This window comes from Hippopotamus amphibius, chromosome 8, assembly GCF_030028045.1.
Source record: "Hippopotamus amphibius kiboko isolate mHipAmp2 chromosome 8, mHipAmp2.hap2, whole genome shotgun sequence".
NCBI lineage: Eukaryota > Metazoa > Chordata > Mammalia > Artiodactyla > Hippopotamidae > Hippopotamus > Hippopotamus amphibius.
Window position 1 is genome coordinate 1,607,856 of NC_080193.1, and position 19,767 is coordinate 1,627,622.

Consider the following 19,767-nt stretch of genomic DNA (forward strand, 5'->3'; position numbering starts at 1 on the left):
ACCCGAAGGCAGAGCCAGCCTTCCCTGAAGCAGGAGGGCAGAGGGAGAAGCTCTGTGGGGTGTGGGGAGCCTGCGAGAAGGCCCCGCCCCTCACTGGGACCACCCCTCGGATGCCCAGGGAGCCCACAGCAGACAGGAGGGACCAGGTTCGCAGCAGCCACAGTGAGAGGGTCTGGGGGCGCCCTGCTCAGCTCCAGGCTCAGTGCTGAAGTCCAGCTCCGGCGGGTCCAGGAGGACCCAAGGGATGAGTGGCGTCGGCGCAAGGAAGAGACGGGGAGGCCTGTGTCAGCTACGCAGGATCTCTCCTTATTGTCAGAGCTTTGTGTGTTTATATGGTAAACATATCTCAGAAAAAATCTTTTATGACAGAGCATACCTTCCCTCAGCATCTACCAGTTTCTTTCTTTCGTCAGGTTTGGCTTGCAAACCTTCTGACTCTGAGGTAAGCATATGTAAATAACTTCTTAATCTTATATCTAAGCAAACGATAGCCCTTAGCACCCACACCTATGCCTAATGTTTATACTTAGGCCTGCTGCAACCATGAGCATTACAAAAAGAGCCACCCCTGCCTTTTCTCCAGCATTTAGTAGCCTGAGGTGCCCGCCTTTTCCACCAAGGAGTGGTGGGAGGGGACCTGGTGGGGCAGACACAGAGAAGGAATGTGTCGAACCCTGGTTCTTTCCTGGGGACACAGAGACAGGGAGGGGACGTGGGTGGTAAGCACAGTATTACAGAGAAACAAAGAGCAGAACGGAAAATGGGTGGAGATGGTCTGGGGCCTGTCCTTGCGGAGCAGTCGCCTTGCCATCCTCCTGCTCCGAAACGCCCTTCCAAGGAGTTCTCGCCTTGCGGTCCTCCTTGGAGCCTGGTGACCTTGTCACAGCGTTGGCTTGTCCAGACGGCTCCCGACAGCTCAGGAGGCGGAGCTCAGGGCGTCTCCACCGTGGCCTGCACCCCTTCCTCTCCCCTTCTCACTCTCTGCACCATGCTGCCCCCAGCCCTGCTTGCGGGCTCAGCCTCCACAGGAGCCTGCGCTGGGCCTGCCCCAAACCCAGAGCTCAGCCTGGGGGTGGGAGCCCCTGGGAATGGCCTTTATCCTCAGGTCCCCTCCCCCCTCCCCTCCTACAGGCTCCAGGGCCTCCTCTGTGCTGACCCAGCCGCCCTCAGTGTCAATACCGCCTGGAAGCCCAGGATCACGTGCTCAGGCAGTAACGTCAGGGGTAAACATGCATCTTGGTACCAGCAGAAGCCGGGCCAGGCCCCCGTGCTGGTCGTCTATGATGAAAGCGACCAGCCCTGGGGGATCCCTGACCCGTTCTCTGGTTCCACCTGGGGAGCACGACCACCCAGACCAACAGCGGGGCCCGCGCCGAGGACGAGGCTGTTACAGCCCCATCTGCCACGGCGGTGGGAGCCGAGACTCACGGTGACGTGACAGACAGAGACAGGAGGCACGAAACTGCCCGCCCCAGCCTGGCGCTCACAGTCCATGCCCAGCCCTTCCCCTGCCACCTCCGGGCTGGACTGAGAGGGTCCTACCCCTTCCCAGCCCAAGGTCACGTGACTGCTCCTAAACAAGGCCCTGCTTTTCAGTGCCGTCGTCTGGGAAACAGGGCCCAGGATGAGCATCTGTGGGGTGAGCTGTGTGAGCCGGGCTTCTCCAGAGAGAGCCCGCAGGAGGTGTGTGTGTATAAACAGAGATTTATTGTAAGGAATTGCCCACGTGGTTGTGGAGGTGTGAGTCCAAAATCTGCAGGAGACCCAGGGAAACGGGGCCGTGAATCTGTCTGCTGCAGAACTGCTTCCAGCTCGGGGGAGGTCAGTCCTTGTTCTATTCAGGCCTTCAACTGATGGGATGAGGCCCACCCTGGCTAGGGAGGGCAGTCTGCTTTACTCAAAGCACCAGTTTCACGGTAATCCACTGATCTCAATGTTAATCTCATCCAAACGCACCCTCACAGAAACATCCAGAATAATGGGGTTTTTAAAAAATTATTTATTTATGTATTTTGGCTGACTTGCGTCTTCACTGCTGCTCGCGGGCTTCTTCTAGTTGCAGCGAGCAGGGGCTAATCTTCATTTTGGTGCACAGCCTTCTCAGTGAGCTGGCTTCTCTTGTTGCGGAGCACAGGCTCTAGGCATGTGGGCTTCAGTAGTTGCACCACGTGGACTCAGTAGTTGTGGCACACGAGCTTAGTTTCTCCGCGGCATGTGGGATCTTGCTGGAGCAGGAATCAAACCCGTATCTCCTGCATTGGCAGGTGGATTCTTAACCACTGTGCCACCAAGGAAGTCCCCAGAATAGTATTTGACCAGATATCTGGGCACCGTGGCCCAGCCAAGTTGACACATACATTTAACCGTCACACTGGCCTTAACTAAACTAGAGGGACGACAGCATCACCCTCGGTCGAAGGAAACCTCTAGACTTCTGGGCTTTGGAGAACGTTTTGAACCTTCCACAATAGCGGAGACGACCCCCCAGAGAAGGGCTCGGGAGCCATGCAGCAGGTCCCGTGATCCCAAGAGCCTGGAAGTTTCCAGAACATGCACACCTGGGTCTTGGGGAAAATGAACCCGCATGTCTGCTCTGGAGATGACTTGGGAGGGAAGAGCCCACAGTGACCACAGGCCGGGTCTCTGGGGCCTGTGGGACGGAGACTGGGCAGGGGCTGACGGGCGGAGGCAGGGGGCGCCGAGCGGGACACCTGGGCCTGGACCTCGCCGGGCCAGCTTGAATCCAGCTCTCGGCCTCTCTCAGTCCAGGGAGGGGGTGGGGACAGGCCCGGGCGGCCAGAGCTGCAGCTGCGCCGGCTGAGAAGGCCCTGCCCGTCCCTCGAGGGTCCCCCGGGTCCAGGCAGACCCAGATTTCCGACCACGGCCACCACAGGAATATGTGGTCTGCAGCAGAGGCAGGTGCAGGGCAGGTTGTGGGGAGTAGCCGGGGTCACTGAGTTCAGGGACAGCCCCATCTTCTCCCCAAGACCTGGGGCTGTCCTGGGGGGAACCACAGGTTCTGGGCCCCGGGCAGTTGGTGAGTGTCACGCCCACACAGGGGTGCTGGGAGGAAGCAGCTTCAGCCTGGACTCTGGGGGGACCCCACCCCAGGCTCCAAGGTGCGAGAAACCCAGGTCTGAGGCTGAAGTGGGCCAAGCACCACAGTGGGGAGAAGCTGGGCTGGATCAGGGCCTCCAGGGGCTCCCCTGTACCCTGCGTGACGTGTCAGGGTACCTGCACCCTGATACCGTTTGGTGCCGGCCCATCTCCCCAAGGACCGTGAGGTCTCGGGACGCAGTACCCGGCCCTCAGGGACGCTGGTCAGTGTGTGTGGGACACGAGGATCTAAGCAAAGTCACATCGGTCCACAGGGTCTGACCTCACGGCGGCCTTCATGAACTCGCTGTGATACGGGGAAGCCGGTCTGTCTGCTACAGCATCCTGAGACCACACCAGGACAGATGCCAACAGGACATCGGGGATGGCCTGACTCCACTAGGGCACGCGGCATCTCTGAAATTCACACTGGGGACCCCTGGGGGATGGACATCAGGACTGAAGCAAAGAGTGGTTTCCAACACGACCTCCATCCAGTTTGAACTTGAACTCAAGTTCAAACACAAAACTTCATGTGCAAGGGCAGATTTGACAAGGAGCTCCATCTCCTACAAACAGCTGGACCAGGACCACATTTTCCAAAGGATTTTCTATCAAAACCTCCAGTAAGAAATCCATTTCCCGTCGCTATCCAGAGTGTACCTATGTATTCGGGTAATGGAGGCAGGACCTCATGAACCTGCACCCCCCCGTCGAGTGGACGCTCTCTGTTCTCCGTCTGCTCTGGACACCTCACTGTTGCAGGACCCTGGCTGCACCCGACTGAACTGGTTCCACAACCTCTGTGAGTTGCAACGCAACATTTGGAAAGTGGCAGTTGAATAGCATCGGGGGTTTATTTCTTTTTTGAGGGCTGCTGGTGTCTCCCAAGCCACACCTGGTGGGCCGGCTCGCAGTAATGATATAATAAAGGTAATACTAGTCACCCTCCATCTGTGTGTGAGTGGAGCACATCCCCGCTTAAAAGGCACTTTGAAAGGACAAATCCTGTCTGATTCCACTTGTACGAAGTCCCTAGAGGAGTCAAACTCGTAGAGACAGAAAGCAGCATGGTGGTGGGACGTCCCTGGTGGTCCAGTGGTTAAGGCTCTGTGCTTCCTCTGCAGGGGGCCCAGGTTGGATCCCCAGTCGTGGTTCCCAGGGGCTGGGGAGGGGCAGGGGCAGCTCGTGTTTACTGGGGACAGAGCGTCAGTCTGGGAAGAGGAGAAAGTTCTAGGTGTGCGCGGTGGTGACGGTGGCACAGCCAGGTGAGCAGACGTAACGGCACTGAGGTGCACACGTGACAGTGGCTACAGTTGTAAGTGTTACGTTGTGTGTGACATACCAGAGGCGTCTCCCCTGGCAGCGCCAGCGCAGAGCCAGGCCCTTGCCGCCCGAGGTGGGCTCGGTTTCTGCCCTCTTTTCTGCCCACTGTTCACACCACGCCCAAGCACAGGGTCCTTGGGGGACGATGCCTCCAGACACTGGGGAGGGGGTAGCCCCCTGGATGGGAGAGGGGAAGGGGTCCTCGCAGAAGCCACCGCTGTGCGCCAGACGCTGTGCTCATGGTGGTGACCTCCGGATAAAGTCTATGAGGACGAGTCTGTGTGTGTGTGAGAGAGGGAGAGACACGGTGGTGGGCAGGGGGGAGATGAGACGCGTGAGACGCTGAGCACGGTGCATTAAACCCACCCTTTTCTTTAACTTTTTATTTTAGAGCAGAGTATCGTTGATTAACAATGTTGTGTTAGTTTCAGGTGTACAGCAAAGTGACTCAGTTATATCGATGCGTGTATCTATTTTTCAAATTCTTTTCCCAGTTAGGTTGTTCCAGAATATTGAGCAGAGTTCCCTGTGCTCTACCGTAGGTCCCTGTTGGTTACCTGTTTTAAACAGAGCAGCGTGTACCTGTCAATCCCAAACTCCCTAACTATCCCTCCCTCCCATCCCCACCCCCGCCCCGTAACCATACGTGCGTTCTCTAAGTCTGAAACCTGTCATTTTTATAAATAAATCACGATTCCCCGACTTGAAAATAGCTTCTTGCTAAACCGGCACCTGTCTCCTCCCCTCCCGCCGCTCCCCAGGGCTGGTGGGAAGAGAAGCCCCACCGCGGCACGCAGGCCTCGGCCGCTCCTGCTGCCTGGCCCTCGGCCGCCCTCCCGGCCCCCGCAGGCCCCAGGGAGATGCCCCACATCCCGGGTGCCCTCGGGAACCAGGGCAGGAGCAGGTGTGCCCCACCCAGGGTCCCAGGGGTGGGGCCCGCGGGCGGCTGCCGCGCCGGGCGGTTGGGCTCTGGGTCCTGACCACAGCTGGGCCGTTGGTGGGTGCCCCTCGGGGAGATGCCCCCAGGAATAACAGCCACGGGCCCTGGAGGGAGCCGGGTGTGGGGGGCAGGGACAGAGAAGGCCCCGCAGAGGACAGGGCCACGCGGGCCGGGACGCACAGGGACGGCCGCTGCCCGCGAGGGGAACTGGGGGGACCGGCCCACCTCCCTCCAGGGAGCCCACGCCAGGGGGTCAGACAGAGGCGCCTCTTGACCCCGAGCGCCCATGAGGCCCAGGTCAGGCCAGGCGGGCCCTGAGGCCCCCAGGGGTCCGAGCTGCGTCCCCAGGCCGCCCTGGCCTCTGATACTGCTGGGCCTGGCCGTGGGCGCCCACGGCCTGCTGCCCCCGACGGCGGCACCGCGCAGCACGGCCCCCCGCGCGGAAGCCCCCGCAGGAAGCAGCGCTTGGAGCCTGCGGAGCCTGTGGGAGAGGTAAGAGGCCGGGGGCCCCGTGGGGGGGACGGGAGGGTCCCTGCGGGCAGACGTGGGAGTCGGGCCGGAGAGCGGGGGAGGGGCGAGGGCAGAGGGGGAGAACCAGCCGGAGAGGAGGGCCCGGGGCAGACAGCGGCTTCATCACCGGACGTGCTGCCGTGGGTCTGGTGTGGATACGTTTACATTAACTTTTCACGGACGTGTATTGTATTAGAATGTCGTTTATCTGAATGACTGGGTTCTTTGGGGCCCTTACATCTTGCGGGGGAGACTCGTGCCTTGCCCACCTCGCGCGGGTCCTCGGGGCAGAAGAGGAACAGGGAGACCGGGCGGAGGTCGGGAGGGGGCCGGGTGGCTGCTGTGGGCCGGGGGTCCCCAGGGCGCCTCTTGGCCGGCAAGCCGCCTCCTCGCCCTGCTCCTCGCTGGGCGCAGGCTCTGGCTGACGTGGGGGGGGGGGCCTTCCCTGGTGTCCCCAGGCTCCCCAGCCAAGGAACTGGCGCCCGGGAGCCCGCGCCCAGCCGGGTGCAGGCGCCGCCACGGGAGAGGCCCGGGCCAGGGTCTGTGGGGCCGCAGGCGGCCCCCCGCTGTGTGAGCCGGGCCCCCTCCTCTCCGCGTGCGGTGGGAGGTCCCTGGACACAGTGCTGAGCGCCTGGGACCATCTGTGACGGCCCGTGACGCGGCAGCACGCTCCCCATGGGCTCTGACCATTTGGGGCAGAACCTCCCTCTCAGGGGCCCCGCAAGGCAGGTCCTCCTGCCACCCCCAACTTATGGGGACAGAGGCCCAGAGAGGTGTGGCGCCTGCCCGAGGTCAAACAGCCTGTGCTGGCTCCAACGCCCAAGCCTCCAGCTCTCCCCACCCCCACCCCATCCCCTAAACTCTGCGAAGCGAGGTGTCCTACTCGGATGAGGGCATTGCAGCCTGCCTCCCGGCCCAAGGATGCCGGGGTCGCCGCGGTGGAGGGCTGGGACGGGTGAGCGGAGCCTGTGCTGCCGTAGCAGTGCCCCCCTGGAGGGCGGGTCCGCGTCTGCGAGGGTCGGGTCGGGGCCGGCCTCACGGTCTCCGGCGGGGACTGCAGCGCAAGGGCGGGATCCAGGAGAACACGAGGAGAGACGGGCCTCCACTGGGTCAGGCCTCGTGCTGGGCTGGGATCCCAGGGGCACGAGATCCGGCCTGAGCTCAAAGTCCAGGGAAGCGGGGGGCCGGGTGACAACCGCCACACGAGCGTGATGCTCGCAGGGCAGCGGGGGCCCCACGGGGGGGTGGCGTTCGGGTCGAGGGGTCCACCTGGGCAAGGCAGCAGAGCACAGAGCGCTCAGGAAGCTCCCGGGGGGCTGCAGGGCTGCAGAGGGCGGGTCTGAGAAGAGGCTGGAGGGGCAGCCGGGCTCAGACACGGAGGACAGACTTCATCTGGGGGGTCCTGGGGGACGTTTGCAAGGAAACACGACCAGCGTCGGGTGGGTGGGAGGGCGTGGAAAATCAGACCTAGAGAGGCCTCGGAGAGGGCGGTGTCCCAGGCAGGGTGGACAGAGAGCTGGACAGAGTCAGCAGGTGGGAGGAACAGGAGAGAGAGGAGCCAGGATGTCCCCTTGGTTGTTTTGCTGGACAGTTAAGAGCACGCTGTGTCCTGTATTTTAACAAAATGGTCCAAGAGAGGGGGTGGTCTGCAAGGAGTCCGTCTCCCCCAAGGACGTCCAGTCACTCGACAGGCCACTCACGGTCACAGGGAGAGTGGGTCTGAACCAAGGGTCATGTCCAGGCGTGGGGCAGACCCATGGGCCATTTCAAGAGCGGTAAGATGGGAGGGAGATGCCCGAGCTGGTCCCACAGATCCAGGATGCTGACCGTGATGGGGGCACTCCAGGCAAGGGGCGCAGGGGGAGCCGAGGAGGAGAGTGAGACGCACAGGCCCGCAGGGAGCTTCCGGAGCCGGGAAGACGGGGTGCAGACCGCCGGGGTCTCGTACACCTCGTCCTCTACCCTGGGCCCCTGGAGGAGTCGTTGAGGGATTTAAGGGGGGGGCTGTCAGAGTCAGGTTCGTGTTTTGGAAAAATGGCCCCAGATCAGAGGCCAGTGTGAGGCCAGATTAGAGGATGGAGAAGGGGCAGTGGAAAGGCGATGGCGGGGTGGGGTTGGTGACCAGGTGCCAAGATCTCCTGTGGAATTGGCGAGGGAATCTAAAGCGACATTGTCAGAGGGCTGACAAGGAGGAACAGGCACCTCATCGACTGTCACTGGGAGGCTGAATCTCTGGAACAAGTTCTGGAATAACGTACCCAGATTTGAAAAAATGTACATTCCTTTTAATCAAGTAATTCCACCTCTAGAAATTCATCTTGATGATGTAATCAGAAGTTCAGCTAAATACTATGAGTGTGCTCCTGGGGGAGAAGTAGAAAAACCTAAATGCCCAATGACAAGGGAAGGTAAAATAAGCTGCGGCACGTTCGTGGTCGGGAATGTTACACAGTCCCTTGATACGGTTTTTTGGTCAACTGTAATGACATAATAAAGATTTTTTTACACGGAGGCTGCAATCTATCATACTACCATACTATTTCATTTTATTTCAATTTACAGAGTAAAATTCATCCTTCTTGGTATAGCAGTTGTATAAATTTTAATACAATCATAGAGCTGTGTAACCCCCACCTCCCAATTTATCCCCTGCCTCTTCCCCCCTTGGTAACAATGAGTTTGTTTTCTATATTTGTGACTCTATTTCTGTTTTGTCAGTAAGTTCATTTGTACCATTATTGTTAGATTCCACATATAAGCGATATCGTGTGGTATTTGTTTTTCTCTGTCTGACTTACTTCACTCAGCATGACAGTCTCTAGGTCCATCCATCTTGCTGCAAAAGCATTATTTTGTTCTTTTCTATGGCTGAGTAATATTCCATTGCATACATGTACCACATCTTCTTTATCCATTCATCTGTTGATGGACACTTAGGTGGCTTCCATGTCCTGGCTATTGTGAATAGTGCTGCAGTGAACACTGGTGTGCGTGTGTCTTTTCGGATTACGGTCTCCTCTGGGTCTAGACCGTGGAACGGACTTTCTCTGCCCAGTGCGGTTCTCTGGCTGTTTACCCAGATCGCGGGCGGTACACGCTCCGCTCCTCTCTTATCGCTCAATATATTCCAAGTGCACAACCTTGTGAGTCTGGCTTCTTTAGTTCAGTATAACACCTGTGCAATGATCCCATTTATCAATAGTTCATTCCTTTCTATTGCGAAGTACGTAGTATCAGAGGTCACTTAACTATTCACCGACTGAGGACCGTTCGGGTTGATTCCGGTTTGGGGCAAGGGCGAGGAAAGCCAGTGTGACATTTGCATACAAGTCTTCGTTGCAACATGCGTTTTCAGTCCTTGGATAAACACCTAGGAGTAGGATTTGATTGATTAGAGGGTGAGGGTATGTTTATAAGAAACTACCGAACAGCCTTGCAGAGTGGCTGGACCGTTTTACGTTCCCACGAGCTACATGTGGGAGTCACAGTCGCTCTGCACGCTCCTCAGCGCTTGGTATTGTCAGTGTTTTAAGACATTGAGATAAACTTCTTTTCACATAAAATTCACTTTTCCTTTTTTTTTTTTTTTTGGCTGCATGTCTTGTGGGATCTTAGTTCCTCCACCAGGGATCAAACCAGGGCCCCGGCAGTGAAAGCCCCCAGTCCTAACCACTGGACCACCAGGGAATTCCCCAAATTCACTATCTTAACCATTTTAAAGTACACAATTCAGTGACATTTACTGCGGTCACAATGTTTTGCCACAGTGAGCGCTATCTTCTTCCCTGGGTCTATTAATCACCCCCAAAGGAAACCCCAAAGCACTCCCCCTGCAGTCCCCCGATTCACCAGCCCTGGCAACCAGTAATCTGCTGTCTGTCTCTATGAATCTGCCTCTGCTGAATATTTCATAAAAATGAAATCATACCACATAAGGCCTTCTGCGTCTCACTTATTTCACCGAGCGTCGTGTTTTCAAGGTTGGTCCACGTTGCAGCAGGAGTCAGCCCATCGTTCTTTTTAAGGCCAAATACTATTCCGCTGTGTGGCTATAGCACGTTTTGTTTATCTCTTCATTAGTGAATTCTTATTTCCACCTTGGGGTGATTGTAAATAGTGCTGCTGTGAACATTCATGTCAAGTTTTTGTTCGAATAACTGTCTTCAATCCTTTTGGGTAAACGCCTAAGGTGGAATTGCTGGGTCACCTGGTAGCTCTATTTTTAACTTCTGAGGTTGGCCAAACTGCTTTCCACAGTGGCTGCACAATTTTACAATCCTGCCAGCAATGCACAGGGTTACCGTTCTCCACGTCCTCACCACCTCTTGTTGTTTCCTTTTTATTATTATTATGATGATATTACTTTCATCCCGCTGGCCGTGAAGTGGCATCTCATTGCGCTTTCCATTTGCATTTCCGTAATTATTAATGAGGTTAAGGGTCTTTTCAAGTGCTTGTCAGTCATTTTTTTGAAAGATTTATTTTGTTATTTCTTAATTTATTTTATTTTTGGCGGCATTGGGTCTTCGTTGCTTCGCGCGGGCTTTCTCTAGTTGCGGCGAGAGTTGTGGCGTGCGGGTTTCTCACCGCGGCGGCTTCTCTTGTTGCAGAGCACGGGCTCCAAGCGCGCGGGCTTCAGTAGCTGTGGCTCGTGGGCTTAGCTGCCCCGCGGCATGTGGGAACTTCCCGGACCAGGGATCGAACCCGTGTCCCCTGCACTGGCAGGCAGAGTCTTAACCACTGCGCCACCAGAGAAGTCCTTGTCAGTCATTTTTATATCTTCTTTAGAGAAATGTATCTTCAAGTCCTTTGTCCACCTTTTAATTCAGTTGTCTTCTTGTTGTTTTTTTGAGTCATAAGATTTCTTTTTACATTCTGGAAATAGACCCTTATCAGATATATGATTTGCAAATTATTTCTTCCATTCTGTGAGTTGCCTTTTCACTTTTTTAAAAATTAATTAATTTATTTAATTTATTGGCTGTGTTGGGTCTTCGTTGCTGCACACAGGCTTTCTCTAGTTGCTGCGAGCGGGGGCTACTCTTCATTGTGGTGTGCAGGCTCCTCATTGTAGTGGCTTCTCTTGTTGTGGAGCACAGGCCCTAGGCGTGTGGGCTTCAGTAGTTGCAGCACATGGGCTCAATAGTTGTGGCTCACAGGCTCTAGAGCATAAGCTCAATAATTGTGGCACATGGGCTTAGTTGCTCCGTGGCATGTGGGATCTTCCCAGAGCAGGGCTTGAACCCGTGTCCCCTGCATTGGCAGGCGGATTCTTTACCACTGCGCCACCAGGGAAGTCCTCACTTTCTTGATAGTGTACTTTGAGGCACAAAAGTTTTGAATTTTGATGAAGTCCAACTTATCTATTTTTTCATTTATTGCTGGTACTTTTAGTGCCATATCTAAGAATCTGCTGCCTAATCCCAGGTGATGAAGATCTACACCTGTATTTTCTTCTAAGAGAGAGTTTTAGCTCTTGCATTTAGGTCTTTGATCAATTTTGAGTTTTTGTATGTGCTGTGAGGTGGAGGTCCAACTTCATTCTTTTGCATGTGGATATCCAGTTGGCCTAGCACCATATGCTGAGGAGATTTTCTCCCTTCCTTCCTTTCTTCTTTCTTTCCCTTTCTTTCTTTCTTTCTTTCTTCCTTCCTTCCTTCCTTCCTTCCTTTCTTGCACTGCAGGGCTTGTGGGATCTTAGTTCCCTGACCAGGGATGGAACCTGGGTCCCTTGCAGTGAAAGTGCAGAGTCCTAACCACTGGACCACCAGGGAGCTCCGTGTTCTTTTTCAAGACTGTTTTGCTATTGGTGCCCTTCATAATTCCATATGAATTTTAAGATCAGCTTTTCCATCTCTCTAACAATGACCACCCATTGAGATTTTGATAGGACTGCATTGGATGTTTCAAATATCGTCTTCCAATCCATGAACACAGGACATCTTTCCATTTATTTAGGTCTTCTTTTGCAACTCTCAGTGTACAAGTCTTTCACCTCATTGGTTAAATTTACTCCTAGTGGAGACCATTGCAAATGGAATTGTTCTCTTAATTTCCCTTTTTGAATTGTTCTTTGCTGGGGCATAAAAATCTGACTGTGTGTTGAAGGTGCACCTGCTGAGTGTATTTGCTCTGTATGTAAGATCATGTCACCTGTGAACAGAGACTTTCGTTACTGTCTAGTATCCTTTACTTTTTAATTAATTTATTTATTTTGGCTGCACCAGGTCTTAGTTGTGGCATACGGGATCTTTGGTTGAGGCATGTGGACGTCTTAGTTGCAGCACATGTGCAGGATCTAGTTCCCCGACCAGGGATTGAACCTGGGCCCCCCTGCATTGGGAGTGTGGAGTCTTACCCACTGGACCACCAGGGACATCCCTAGTATCCTCTCATTGCACTTTTTAAATGTACTTCTAGGTTGCTTACTTGTGTTATATATTTAATATTCTTATAATTTAAAAATAATTAAAAATTTAAAGCAAAAATCTTATATGTGCCTCACAAAACCAACCACAGCTAACTGGGCCAGCTTTGCAGGTGGAAACATGCTGGTCCAACCCTCTGGTAGAGGTTCTTGTGTCCAACGAGCCCCAACTCAATGCCGTGTCTTTGTGTGGATTGGAAATTTAAATCAGCAAAGGCGAAACCTGTAGCTTCTTGTGGTTTTGGAGTCTGTGAGGGTGGTTCTGTTATTTCTTAATTATTTTGAGCCTTGTTTTAACTTTAAGGAGTATTTATTTTTATTTTTTTATTTTTTATTTTTATCTTTTATAAGTGTATTTATGTATTGGCTGCGTTGGGTCTTTGTTGCTGCGCGCAGGCTTTCTCTAGTTGTGGAGAGTGGGGTCTACTCTTTGCTGTGTGGTGAGCGGGGGCTACTCTTCGTTGTGGTGCGCGGGCTCCTTGTTGCCGTGGCTTCTTTTGTTGCCGTGGCTTCTTTTGTTGCGGAGCACGGGCTCTAGGCACACGGGCTTCAGTAGTTGCAGCACATGGGCTCAATAGTTGTGGCTCATCGGCTTTAAAGCGCAGGCTCAGTGGGGCTTCCTAGGTGGCGCAGTGGTTAAGAATCTGCCTGCCAATGCAGGGGACACGGGTTCAATCCCTGCTCCAGGCAGATCCCACATCCCGCGGAGCAACAAAGCCTGTGCGCCACAGCTAAGAAGGAGTATTTAGATGCAGAATCTAAGGACAAAGTTCTCCGGCCTGGGGATGAGCGCACTCGCGGTCATCTGTGACAAGGTGAAGATGGGATGGGAGATGTGGTCAGTCTCGAGTGGAAGTGGTGAGCTAGTTTCCTATTGAGCCTCCAGCTGGAGATGGTCAGTAGGCAACTTAAGTGGAGACAAGGAACGGGTTTGGAGCTGGAAGAGTCTCGAGCCTCATCGTATGGGCACGCTGTGGGAAGACAGCAAAGAAGGAGGACCCGGAGAGGCAGTCCGGGGGTCAGTAGCCATGCATGGGTCGGGGAGAGGGAAGCCAAAGAAAGAAGAACGTGGGGGCGGGGCGTCTCAGACATCAAGGAGAACCAAGTCACTGGAAAGAGGGGCCAACCCTGTGTTCCATGCTGCAGAGACATTAGGTACAACAGAAACTGGGGAGGGACCTTAGACTTGACCCAGATGAGGGCCCTGTAAGCCTTCACCTGAGAGGTTTCAGGGAGGGATAGGGGTGAGAGCCAGGAGGGCCCTGCCATGTCCCAGCATGTGAAACAGTGCTTGGCAGAAGAGTGTTTGGGAGCCGTTGTTGGTTGGATGGATGATGGATGGATGGATGGATGATGGATGGATGGATGGATGATGGATGGATGGATGATGGATGGGTGAAGGATGGATGGATGGGTGGACAAACAAATGGACAGAAAAACAGTGATCTGAGAGAGCACAGAGTGCTTCATGAAAGAGGAGGAACTGAACTGCCTCTCAACGGGTGCAGACGACAGAGCAGGGGGTCCCCACATGGGGGCCCCCTGGGAATGATCCGGTGTCCACAGGCCCAGGGAGGAAGCTGCCTGGCTGGACTGTGGGAAATTATGGGGAAGGAACACCCAGAGGCCCTAAAAGGAGGCCAGGAGAGGTCGGGCAGGTCCCAGCCAGCTCAGGACTCACGCTGCCACACCACGTGGCCCTGAGCGGACTCGGCACCCAGCAGCACCACCAGCCCTGAGGATTCAGGGGTGACCCGGACAGCCTCAGAGCGGGGGGGACACACTGGGTGACTCCAAGGCGTGGCTGGCTCCTGCCTTGGATAGGGGGCTGGGCACAGGGACACCTCTGGGCCACAGGCCCACCCAGGGGTGCCCTGGCCTCTGGGGGCAGCTGGCCGCCACCCCGGCCCCAGGACACAGCCCCGTTCCTGTCCTGCCCAGCAGGGCCCCGCCCCAGCCCCGCCCCCGGAGGGTCGGCCACAGGTGCTGGCCTGGCGGGGTTTGGTCACCGTGGTTCATCTTCGGTGGTGGGACCGAGGTCACCGTCCTAGGTAAGTGGCTCTCACGCCGTTCCCAGCCTGTCCCACCCTCTGCTGTCTCGGGAAGGTCACTTTTTTCTCTCTGGGGGCTGCTTCTTCTCTGCCCCCCCAGCCTTAAGTACCGACTCCCACCTTTCCCTGAGGGGTCTGGGGAGACGGGTTGGTCTCGGGGTAACTGGCAGGAAGGACCCCTACAGCAGACGCAGCCACCTCCAGAGCCCAACAGGGACCAGGAGGAGGGAGGTGAGCTGCCCGGGCTACACACGGGGATGCTGAGTCTGCAGATGGGGCCGCTTGGCCGGGTCACCCGGGAGAGTGACGTGGAGGGGCTTCTGGGGGCTGTCTGCTCTCCAGGGGCTGAGAGCAGGTGGGGGACAGAAAAGTCAAGCAGGGCCGCCATGGGGACAGTCACAGAGGCCGTGATGGGGGGGCAACCCTGGGCTCCCCTGCATCTCACACCCCCTCCTCTGTCCGCACAGGTCAGCCCAAGTCCGCACCCTCGGTCACTCTGTTCCCGCCCTCCACTGAGGAGCTCAAGATCAACAGGGCCACCCTGGTGTGTCTCATCAATGACTTCCACCCGGGCAGCGTGACGGTGGCCTGGAAGGCAGGCGGCACCCCCATCACCCAGGGCGTGGAGACCACCCAGGCCTCCAAGCAGAGCAACAGCAAGTACGCGGCCAGCAGCTACCTGACCCTGACGGCCAGCGACTGGAAATCTCACTCGAGCTACAGCTGCCTGGTCACACACGAGGGGAGCACCGTGGAGAAGACAGTGGTGTCCTCAGGGTGCCATTAGGTCCCTGGGCCCCCCCTTCAGAGGCCTGGAGCCATGGGATCCCCAGGAGTTTCCCCCCTACCCTGGTCCCCCCAGCCCTTCCTCCTGCACCCAGTCAACCTCAATAAATCTCCTCATTGCTATTCAGAAACCTCTGCTCATTGTTTTTTTGCAACCTCTCCAGAATTCTGGGGGTGCGGCGGGGGGGAATCCTAGGCGCCACTGAGCCGTAACCAACGGGAGAGGCTCACAGTCTCCTGGTGGGGGGGGGCGTCTCCCAGGAAACCACCAGGACCCATCACCCATCGGCCCTCTCCTTCCTCCCACTCCTCCAGCACAAGGCCATGCCCAGCCCCTGCCACCTTCCTGTCCGGAGCTGCCCATGGCTGGTGACCTCCAGATGAGCCCGTCTTGCCCTGGTGGGGACCCTCCACACCTTCCTGGCCCCAGCTTGTCCTTTCTTTCCAGTATGGCTGTTAGCATAACTGACTCAGGAACCTTCACCCATGCTCCTCTCCTTCTGTGTCCTGCCTGCTCCTGGGCTGGGCCGCTCCTGGGGGCCCCCCGGCCCAGGCTCCCCCTCCTTCCTACCTGGCCTCCTGCGGCCCCTTCTCCTCCTGGGCTCACAGGGAGGGGACTTTGATGTCAGCTTCAGCTCTGGGGCACTGCTTCCCTCCGGCCCCGGCTAAACGGTCTCCAGGTCTTACCTGTCAGTCATCAAACTGCCCACCTGGACCCAGGTCCCCGGTCCTGGGACCCATGGCCTAAGGGGTCAGAGTGTTGGGGCCAAAAAGAGAGCGAGCGGGACGGGGGCCTCGGGTCGGAGGGGTGGCTTCCTCATGCCTTTCCCCTTCTCTGGGTCAGAAATCAGGGTCAGGGCACTGCGGGAGGGTCCGAGAGAGGGTGTCCTCTTCCTGGAGGCCCCATCTCAGTCCTGGTTGCGGAAGGTGGGGGCTGCCTGGGCCTGGGCCCTGCCACCAGAAGGGTCCGTCAGGCACGGCCTGCTGGGCCCAATAGCAGCGTCTTGAGGATAAAGTTCAAACACCAATCCCCCAACACAGGTCCCTTTGGCATCTGCCCCTTCCCACCCCAGACTCGTTTTCTGCTGCCTCTGCGTCCCACCAATACCTTCCACTCCAAGCCCAATGGCCTCTGTCCCCAGAAGGCCACACGGCTTCACGCCCCTGCACTTTGCTGCTGCGGCTCCCTTTGCCGGGGGAACGGTCCCCATCCCCATGTCCCCACCTGCCCCACAGGGGCCTGCGGCTCCCTGACGGCCCGCAGTCGGGTCTCCCCTCGTGACTTCCACGTGGCAAGGCTTGAACCTCAGCCGGCCTGGGCAGAGCTCACGGGCGCTGAGAGGAGCTGCTCCCAGGCATCTCCCACCCGCTCCCGGCCTCCGGGGGCCGCAGGAGGCAGCTTCTCCCGCCTCCTGGGGGGATAAGGAAGCGGCCAGGCCCTGGGCCCCTGGGACACAGCTGCCGGCCACAGACCTGCTCAGCGCGGCTGGCGACGGGCTCGCTGGCCATCGGGTGCCCACGGGGGCCGGCTGCACCCCCCCCCCCACCAGTGCCGCAGCTCTGCCCGGTGGTGGCGTGACCGTCCCGGCTTCTTCTGCAGGTGCCATCGCTCGGCCGCGAGGGTGGAGCCCAGGCCGGTGCTGCCTGCGGGTCGCGCTCCACCTCCCGGGACCTCCAGACCAGCCCGGGAGGTGCGCACGGGTGTTGCCAAACCCGGCTCCTTGGGCCCCCAACTGAGTAAACTTCTGGAGACAGAACTGGAAGATAAGAAGTGGAGAGGTTTTTAATTTCTTTGCCAGGCAAAGGGAAGACACAGCAGTGCCTCAAGAACTGTGCCCCCTCCCTGCGGAATCGGAGAAGATTCTACACGTGGGGCTCGCAGTCTGGGGTCCCCTTGGTGCAGGGCTTGCGCTCCTTTTCCTTTGCGTTATCTCAAAACTGTCATAGCTGGTGCCAGGCCGTCTGTCCGGCAACTGGGGTCCGTTTGCTTCTGGTCTGGTGACCTTCTGAGATGCAAAAGCTACAGGGGGTGATTGTTACAAGCGGAGAACGTGAGCACCGGGGTCTGATAAGGTTGGGGAGGGAGAGGCACAGGGTGTAACTCCGAGTGCAGGGTGACAGGTGCTGAGTGGGGCGTGCACAGTGTCAGGGAGCGCGGTGAGCTCTGTGAAGTGCAAATCCAGCTATGGACACGACACATTAGTCACAGATGAAGCAAGGCGTGACTAACTCTTTCAGGCCAGGTTATGTTTCTTCTCTAGCCTGGTCACTGTTCCCTTTATTTTTCTGGTTACCAGGCGAGGGGAAAAAAACCTCATTCCATTTTTCTTGCAACAAATTCCCCCACTGTTAGCTTAGAGGAAGGGAAGTGGGCATCGCCCTTGTCTGGCTGAGGACAAAACTTCCGTTTTGCTGCGTTTGACAAACACCAGCTCTCTGGCCCAGGCGCCCATCCACTTCCCACTTCAGGAACAGCCCTCGCCTCACGGATGAGGAGACAGCGGTTCCCAGAGCTGAGGCGGCCGCCCGGGGCCCGCAGGTGCTCAGGGCCACACACACGGTAGACCTCCAGGGCCCCCTCCCGAGGCCACCCTCCCTCCTGAGACGGTGCTGAGCACACGAGCCCGCGGGCCCTGGGCGTCAGAGGCATCCTCAGGCTGGTGGGGCGGGGCGGCCGGGCTCCGCAGTCTGTCCTGAGCCTGTGCGGGCAGCGGCCGGGCAGGAGGGGCCGCGGACCGGCCGAGTCCACACAGCAAAGCAGGCCGGGCTTTGTGGGCCCATCTCGCGGAGGAGAGACCTGAGGCTCTGGCAGCGGGATGGGGTTTGGGGACCGTGCCCCGGCGTCACAGGGTGGGCTGCTGGCGGACCTGCCCTCCCCCCCCGGCCCTCTCCACGGCACCTCGGCCCCGCGAGACAAACCGTTCACTCGTTCACCCATTCACTCAGCAAACCCCCCGCGAGCCCCGCTGTGGCCGGTGCTGGGGCACGCGGGCAGGACCCCCTGCCCCTGGGGGACGGCCGTGGAGCCCGCCGCTGACCCCAGCGTGTCCTCGAGCCCCCAGGTCAGCTCCGCGCCCGGGGAGCGCCTGCCCGCACACGGGGAGAAGGTTCCATCCACCACCCGGCCCCACGTGGCGGGGCCTCCGCGGCCGGCGCTGGGCTCCTCCCAGGGCCCGTCACAGCCCCTCGGGGAGCCTCGAGGTCCCCGTCGGGGCTGCCGCTGCCCCCTTCCCAGAGGGGACACGGACCACGAGGGACGCGCCGGGGCGGCCCTGCTCAGCTCAGAGCCGGGGCGGCCCCCGTGAGCGGGTGGCCCCAGCGCACTGTGGGCGGGGGCTGGGGTTGGGTCCCCGCCGGGAGGACCCCGCGTGGCATAGAGAAGGGTCAGGTCAGGGGAGGGGGCTTGGCCTGGCCTGCCCTGTCTGCGTGGGACCCTGGGCCGCGCCCTCCGCCCTCCATCCTAGGCTTCCTTCTGGAGGCCAAGGTTGAGGGAGGTGATTGAGTCAGATGGGGGAGGGGTTGTGGCTTCCTCCACAGCCGAAAAGCAGAGCCCAGAATAGCCTCGAGCAGGGAGGGCAGAGGACCCTGGGGGAGGGGAGGGGAGGTGACTGCTGGGACCCTGGGGGAGGGGAGGGGAGGTGACTGGTGACTGCTGGGGCCCTGGGGGAGGGGAGGGGAGGTGACAGCTGGGGCCCTGGGGGCGGGGAAGGAGGGGAGGTGATGGGCAGGAATTGGTGGGGGGACAGGACAGGGGCCAGGGGAGGGGTTGGGTCGTCCGACACCCCGTGTCCACTCCGGTCAGCACGACGCACCAGGGCACCTCCCTCCAGTGACACTTCCTGTGGTCACATCACCCCCAGGTCCCTCCTGCCCCTCAGCGCCCGGCCTGGGGACGTCTCACGTCACGGCCGACGTCCGCTGAGCAGCCTCTGCTCCCCGGGGCTGTGGGGGCACCAGAGCCTGCAGCCCCTCGCGTCCCCACCAGGACGGGTAATCCCTGCCCACCCAGGGCCCGGCCTCCTGGGGACGTGGCGGGGCCTCCTGACCGTCCCGGGAGGAGGGAGAAGCCTCGGCCAGGCCCCGAGCGGGCTCCCTGCGGAGGACAGGTCCCTGCAGGGGACAGAGTGGCTGCCGTGGGCCGGCCGAGAGCGGCTCTCCGAGGGAAGGGGGGACCCAGACCAGCCCGGCGAGCCGCCCGCAGGGTCCCTGGTCCCAGCGGCCCCCGCTCAGCGCGAGTGTGGACCAAGGCCCCGCGCGGACAGCCCTCTCCTGAGCCCCTGGCGCGTGCGGGGACCTCGGCGGGGGGCACGCAGCCCTGCCGGGGCTCCCGTGGGGCCAGGGAATAGCCCACGGAGGACGCGCTGGCGCGCAGGCTGCGCCCTGGAGAGCCCGGCGGGGTGAGGGCCGGGGGCGCCGGCCGGGCCTCCCGAGGGGCCACGACCGAGCCCGCAGGCGGCCAGGGGCCGGGGCAGCCCGGATGCCGGCTCGGTGGCCGGGCCCGTGTCCCCTCCGTGCAGCCGACGTGGCGATGGTGGAAACTTGCTCCCTGGGGGCCAGGAGAGACCGTCAGGTGGAAAACGGACGCCTGCGGGTCCCTGCGCTTGAGCGCTGTTGCCGCCGTTAGTGCTGGG

The 19,767-nt window shown here is 58.6% G+C and overlaps 1 non-coding gene and 1 gene segment (V, D, J or C); one reads left to right on the forward strand and one right to left on the reverse strand.

Annotated features, from left to right (window-relative positions):
* The first annotated feature begins 5,648 nt into the window (after window positions 1-5,648).
* LOC130858566 (immunoglobulin lambda constant 7-like) lies at window positions 5,649-15,147 on the forward strand. The segment is given in 3 exon segments: window positions 5,649-5,854; window positions 14,244-14,350; window positions 14,818-15,147. Coding segments are annotated over 3 exon segments (633 nt in total).
* Window positions 11,574-11,646, reverse strand: TRNAE-UUC (transfer RNA glutamic acid (anticodon UUC)). The gene has a single exon. It is a non-coding gene; the product is annotated as a tRNA-Glu (tRNA).
* Window positions 15,148-19,767: the final 4,620 nt, after the last annotated feature.